We start from the raw sequence: 7303 nt of genomic DNA, 5'->3' as shown, positions 1-7303 counted from the left end.
GAGAAGCAGAGCCAGCTGTTCCCCACAATATACAATATACCTACCATGTGTCTCTCTCTCTTACTAACACATACACACACAGTTGACCCAAACCCACAAAATCTTCGGACCTGACCCCGTCCTTCCTCCGGCAGCCACAAATGGAAAAGCCAGCCCGACTCTGTATGGGCTTGTGTGAGGTCCGCCTTTCAGTTCACTCGTGCTGTGTATCAACTGGCAACCGAGGCCTACAACATTATTATTTCCTGTGTGATTTGTGTGTGTGTCTCCGTGCATGCATGTGGGGCAAAGCTGTGAGCTTGATGGAAAACCTATCTAGTTTTCCTCTGTGTCACAGCAGCGGTCCCCTTAAAAAGGTTAAAAACTGGGGAGCCTGAGACAAAGGGGGAGGGAGTGGTGAAGGGATGGTAACACGCTCCAAGAAGAAGTCATTCAGGAAAAAACGGTTCACCTCGATTTTAGAATATAGAGAGAATTCAGTACCACAAGTTTTGTCGCGCAGGTAGAAAGAGCAGCCACAGAGGAGGAGAAAACGGGAGCAGAGGAAAAGAAAAAAGCTTCAGACACACTCAGCTCTCTAATTGTGGGCGTGTCCAGAGCTAAAAGTGCCTTCGTTCTTACCTGTGTTACTTATATCCCTGCATGAGGCTCAGAACAAGCACTCTCTCACAGACACCTGTCAGACGACACACCCTTGCACTTGAGAACTCTCAGCTCTGCATCTCCAGGTAAGAGCCTTCTCCTTTTTGTTTAGTTTATTTTTTACACCAGATCTAAACTTTAATGCACTTAGAAATTTAAATCAAATGGTGCTTTTTTCTTTCTTAATTTCCTACAAACTAGATTATATTGACATTACTAAATTTTAAGGAAGCGCTTTCATCTTTTTTCTCGCTTCCTAACATCCTGCTGTGGGAGGATTTTTCATGTATTATATAATAAGAAACATATCACGGTAAAAGCACGTCTTGCGTCATATCAAGTATCCATAAATATGAAAAAATGCTATTTTTTATTCATTTGCATTTCTCAAAAATACATCCAAATGATGCAGTTTGTAGAAAAGAGTTTTGCAGGGGTTTTATTTTGAAAGTCATGACTACAATTGTATCCCTTTGTTTTCAAAATTATCTTTGCAAAACTAAGCAAAGTGAATATCATTTACACAATGGTTTTTTGGAGTCCGTAACATGAAAACAAACAAACATATATAACACACTAATATGTATTTATTTTAGTGTATCATATTCACGGGAAGAGCTTTAGGGTTAAGGAAACAGGTTAAGTTAAAGCTAAATATTTATCTTTTACTTTTTTATTTTCAGAGAAGCCTAAAACTTTTCCCAAAGGGGGGAAATTTCTACTGTCATGCGGTCATATGTAAGCGGCTTGACTGTTGATTTGGTTGCACAGGCAGTGTTAATGGCATCCCCCAAGCCTTTCTGCCAATGCCACAGTCGTGATTCCTCGGAAGTAGAGCTGGAAAGAGCTGCAAATTTAGAGGCAGGGGTCAGCAGCGTGACTTTATTGTTTGCACACGTGTGGGTGAAGTTGGTGGGTACGTCAAACCTACGATGTTCAGGCTCATCGATCGCGACTTGTGTTCGTCTGCGTGTGCGCTTGACATATATATTTGTGGCTGTGTACGTTCTGTGAACTTAAACGGAGTGCGTGCGTGCGTCAGCGGGTACCTGTTAAATGAAGCAGACTGTAAAGATAGAGACAGTGTTGTCTTTATTCACATCAGCCGTTACTCAACCGAGTGACACACAGGCAGACATGCAGGATGGGAAACCACCTTGGCAGAAAGAGCAGGAGGCTCTCAGGAGGCCATTCATTTGAGGGGAAAGTTCATCCTGAGAAGATTTTAAAAAAGGCATCGTGGCTTCTTCATGGCCCAGAAGACCAAATGCAAATCTGATTTAAGTGACGTAATGACTGGCTCCAACTTTTTTTTTTGGCATGTTCTTCAAAACCAAACAATGCCTGCTCGGCTTAAAGAGGTTAAACTCTCCAAGATTTTACAGGAAACCAGGCAATAAAATAAGACAAAGCTGAAAAACTCTTTTGTGCAGCAATAATCATTCTGAGCCGTCCTGAGGCTGCTCTGATTTATTGCGCCAAGGATCGGAAACCACTGGCCCTGTGCATTTTGCATGATTTCCTTAAAAGCTGGGGACAAAACACTTTTTCTCTTTCCTGGGTTCTTGTAGCAACATTTAACGTATCCCTCTGTTTGAACCATTCAGATGTCGCTGTGCATGACCTCACATCTCTGCCTGCTGGCCCTACCAGTGATCTCACTCCTGCTGCTCTCCTCTTCTATTGGTTGGAGCTCCGATGTCCTCACCCCAGGCTGTCACCTTTACCGTAAGTTTTGAACTGTATAGTTCAGTTTCCAGGTCTAAAGTTTGTGGAAGAGGTAACCAGAAGAAATTCACAGATGATTCGCGGATTCAGTATGCTCATACTACGGAAATTACCCCACCTTTGGCTGCACAGTTTTATGCGATATTCAATTCCCAAACCTCTTCCAGTGTGGGCTGTTTCTCAGCAGACACTGTAGCCCCTTTCCAAACTGTAAACCAAACAGGAACCAAATTTTGGGTGTTTTTCTTCAAATATAGGTTCACCAACCAGAATGGAAACAGTTCGGTGTTGCTGCAGTGTCCACTTAGATATACTTTTTTGTTCAAAGTTAGCTTTTAGCATTAAATCCTCACAGACTTAAATTATGTCCTATTCTAGCAGCATTATCCTGACAGTGCCAAACCATACTTTTCATAATTGTGGTTTGGATCTTTTTTATTTTAACGTATTTTACTTTTTCATGGATGAATAACCTCAGAGACTGAGGTCTGATTTAAACTGACTTATAGGCTTTTGCATTTATAAACATGACCGAGAAACAATAGTCCCACAATCAATTTGTATGTACTTGTCAAAGTATCATACATCCACTTTCTTCCACTTATCCAATTCAGCGGCCCCGCGGGGTTCTGGAGTTTATCCCAGCTGCCATAGCATGAGCTGGGTACACTCTACAGGACGCCAGGCTGTCCCAGGTCAAAATATCATTTTGACATTTTCATTGTGGACTTAAAAAGTACACTCAGCATTTTTTCTTTGGGGGGGGGGGGGGGGGGGGGGGGGGGGGGGGGGTATGTAATAAAAGGTAAATGGACTAGTTCTTATATAGTGCTCTTCTATTAACTGCACTCAAAATGCTTTATACAACATGTCTCATTTATTCATTCATTCATATATGCACTTGTTTTCTATACCTTTTCTACCTAAGTGCTTTCTGTCTAACATTCCCACACTGATGGACGCACTGGGGAGCAACTTAGGGTTCAGTATTTACCTAAGGTTACTTGGGAGCAGCCCAATGCTGCCTTCTCATAAACTTATAATTCATGCATTAAAAATACATAGGAACTGGTCTGAAGTTGGTGGAAACCACCGTGCTCCACCATGTAGCCAGAGACCCACCACATTTGCAGTACACCAAAGCATTACGCCAGCTAATGCTAAGCTTGAGTGTCCATTACATTCTCACAACATATTAGTGCTAATTCACTAAGCGCCAAAGTGCACCAGTGTCACTTCAAAGAAAGTTTTATTATTGTCAGCAAATAGTAGCTGATAGAGGCTAACAATAGCTAATAGACAGTACAGTAGTTAAGGGTGGCAAAGTTTAGCATATCCTCACAAATCACCACAGTAATATTCTTCAGAAGCAAGAATGATGATTTGTATGGGATGATTTTCACAAATTTTTGTTCACAAATTTTATACCGTCTCCCAGTGTAAATAAAGTTGGACACTTTTCACATGGCATTGGCAGGTGAGGTGAAATGTGGAAATGGCAGCCTTCCACAGATAGGGAAAAACTCCCGGATGGATTCAGTCCAAACGGATCAGCTCAGTCTAAATTGAATGTTTTTTTGGCCGTTTGTCCTACAGCAGCCACCGTAGCAAGGACTATGCACTTGAATCTGAGCAGACAAGTATCACATGTGGAGTTCCCCAAGGTTCCATCTTGGGACCCCTTCTGTTTAACATCTACATGCTCCCACTGGCACAGATTATAAACAACAACAAAATAAACTATCACAGCTATGCAGATGACACACAAATATATATCACAATGTCACCAGGAGACCGAGGCCCTGTACAGGCTCTTGGTAAATGCATTGAGGAAATCAATGACTGGTTGTGCCACAATTTTCTCCAGCTAAACAAAAACAAAACTGAGGTAATAGTCTTTGGCGCCAAAGAAAAACGATTACAGGTCACCAGAGAACTTCAATCTATACATCTAAAAACCACAAACCAGGCGAGAAATTTGGGTGTAGTGATGGATGCAGACCTAAACTTAGAAAAACACATTAAGACAATAACAAAGTCAGCTTACTATCACCTCAAGATTATATCAAGGATAAAAGATCTGATGTCTCAACAGGACCTGGAAAAACTAGTCCATGCATTCATCTTTAGTAGGCTTGATTACTGTAACAGCATCTTTACAGGTCTACCTAAAAAATCAGTCAGACAACTACAGCTCATTCAGAACTCTGCTGCTCGAGTCCTCACTAAGGCCAAAAACGTGGACCACATCAGTCCAGCTCTGAGGTCCTTACACTGGCTGCCTGTCCGTCAGAGGATAGACTTTAAAGTTCTGATGCTGGTCTATAAAGCTCTGAATGGTTTAGGGCCAAAATACATCAATGACCTCCTGACCCAGTATGAACCATCCAGATCCCTCAGGTCATCTGGATCCGGTCTTTTATCAGTTCCCAGAGTCAGAACCAGACACGGAGAAGCTGCATTCAGCTTTTATGCTCCTTATATCTGGAACAAACTCCCAGAAAGCCTCAGATCAGCTGAAACACTCAGTTTATTTAAATCCAGGTTGAAGACTCACCTGTTCTCAGCTGCATTTGAATAAAGCACCAAATCCACACTTTAAGCTTAAATTTCAAAACTTACATTTAACTACTGATTTTATCTATTGTTCTGATTTTGTCTGTTTTGCTTTTATATACTGTTGTTTGTTTGTTTGTTTGTTTGTTTGTTAATTAGTTAGTTAGTTTATTTGCTTGTTTTATTCAATTTTAAATCATGCTTTTTATTTGTTCTTGTTTCTAATGTCTCTGTAAAGCACTTTGAATCACCTTGTTGTTGAATTGTGCTATACAAATAAACTTGCCTTGCCTTGCCTTGCCTTGAATTGGGAGAGGTAAGAAAACAGAACTCAGTTGATTGGAATCTGCAATCTACTGATATCTAGTGGTGAGAAAATGTACACATTGAGAACTCTTATGCATTTCATTGTATGACAGTGGGACATAACTAAGCACTCTTGGACTTAGTGGGAATGCATATCAAAGACCATGATTCTTTGGGAGTGAGCTATTGGTTAGTCTTAAATTCCTGCATGGATCTGCAAACCTGTACTTTTCCCCCTCCTCCAGCCTTCAACGTGACCATCCGCAGTGACCGTCGCGGCACATGTAAAGGCACCCATCTGGTCTACGCCTGCGTGGGCTACTGTGAGTCCAGTGCCTTTCCATCCAGATACTCAGTACTGATGGCCTCCAACTTCACCCACAACATCACTTCCACTTCACGATGCTGCACCATTAGCAAGGACGCCAAGGTAAGAGGTGGGAGATGTTGAAGAAACAATTATAGGAGCAACTACTGCTTCATTTTTACTGTTGTTCATTTTCTTTGGCTTCTCTTCACTTAGGTCAAAGTTCGCCTGGACTGCCCGCAGGGTCGTCACCATGACGAAATAGAGATCCTGACAGCGAAGGCGTGTCGCTGTGACATGTGCCGCAAATCACGCTATTGATACACAATGATATTATACTGCATACTAATGTTAACCACAATGAGAAACCAGGTTACAGTGTAGGCAGTAAAATACTGACAACTTTTCTTTTTCTGTCCATTTTGGCTTGTTTGAACAAAATTAACTTTAACTGACATTGTAATATGGTACTTTCATAGCAGGGCCTCCTTCACTAAAGTGGACCTATTATGCTTTCCCTTAATTTTGTGAAATATATATAATTTGCTTTAGTGGTGGACGCTCATATTAATTAAACTCATCCTTAATATGGTCATCAGAAGCACAGAGTTTTGGCTATAAACATATATATAGTTTACATATATAGCACACAATTCAAATCTTTTGTTTAAGACAGACAGCCAATCAGAACAAAGTGAGCCTGAGGTGAGGGGGAGGAGCTAAAACGACTTATTTCTGACAGCAGAAGAGCTGAGGGGCTGCACCAAGGCTCAGTATTAGATAATTAAAGATTAATCTGATATGTGATTCATGCAAAGCTACTCTAGTAAAGTCCAAGATCGAAAATGAGCATAACAGGAAATGAAATAACAAGAGATCCAAAATAGAAAAGCTCCCGGCAGTACTAAACGTACTAATGACCACGACACCCTGAAATTGTAGACAGTAAATTCTCTGGCTACAGATCTAACTACTTTATTACTGGATGAAAAATTCACGCTTTTTAATGTGCTGTTAGTTTTTTTGTGTAAAATGTGATGTAAGAGAAACTTGATTGACATGCTTTGAGTTTAGGCTGTAGAAACCATTCTGTCACACACACACTGCACACAAACTAAACATTTTTATAGTGTTGCCTCGGGGCTTTGAGGCTTGGCAAACACTTCATAATTCAATCATCTTTCATCACACTTTGTGACTCAGTAGCAAGTGTCAGGACACAGATATAATCAAACTCGCAGGAACCGAAAGTCAGATTTAGAATGACTTTAATATAAAATGAATGAAAACATAGCAGTCGATAAAACAGTCGAGTCATGTCTTTGTTGACTTCGATTAACAAAAAAGTTGAAATACCGTCTTTGGAAACAACGTAAAGCTCAAATATATGAGGAATGTCATTCTTGTAGTAACCACTAATCACAGTCATGAGACCAAAGAATGTACACAATTTATTTATATTTAAGAATCTGAACTAAAGTCATTTTGTAAATAATATCTATTGATGAAACCAAAGAATGTTGGAAATGAAAAAGAGGAACAATGCACTGTGTAATTTGTAATGAAACTGTATGTCAATAAATTTCTATTCTGCAACTTTAAAATAATTTCTGTGAATTTTCTATTTTTTTTTTCTTAACAACCACGCACAAATAAACTTAAGCGGTCACATAACATGCCTAACCACAACCTCTATCCCTAAGCTTAACTTTAAATTCAGCCTTGAATTAAGTGATAAATGTTGAGTGAGTTTGTGCTCCTATG

At 40.3% G+C, this 7303-nt stretch overlaps 1 protein-coding gene across 1 annotated transcript; it reads left to right on the top strand.

Moving 5' to 3' along the window:
- Positions 1-2261: 2261 nt before the first annotated feature.
- Positions 2262-5860, top strand: gpha2 (glycoprotein hormone subunit alpha 2). The gene is made up of 3 exons (XM_085351014.1): positions 2262-2370; positions 5478-5662; positions 5756-5860. Exons 1-3 carry the CDS (start codon positions 2262-2264, stop codon positions 5858-5860), a joined length of 399 nt encoding a protein of 132 aa, XP_085207140.1.
- The last annotated feature ends 1443 nt before the right edge of the window (positions 5861-7303 follow it).

Source organism: Diplotaxodon limnothrissa, linkage group LG3 (assembly GCF_057381915.1).
Source record: "Diplotaxodon limnothrissa isolate DT_005_m linkage group LG3, D_limnothrissa_male_GT1.1, whole genome shotgun sequence".
Lineage (NCBI taxonomy): Eukaryota > Metazoa > Chordata > Actinopteri > Cichliformes > Cichlidae > Diplotaxodon > Diplotaxodon limnothrissa.
Note: the sequence above shows the minus strand (reverse complement) of the source record. Positions and strands in the feature narration are given on the sequence as shown.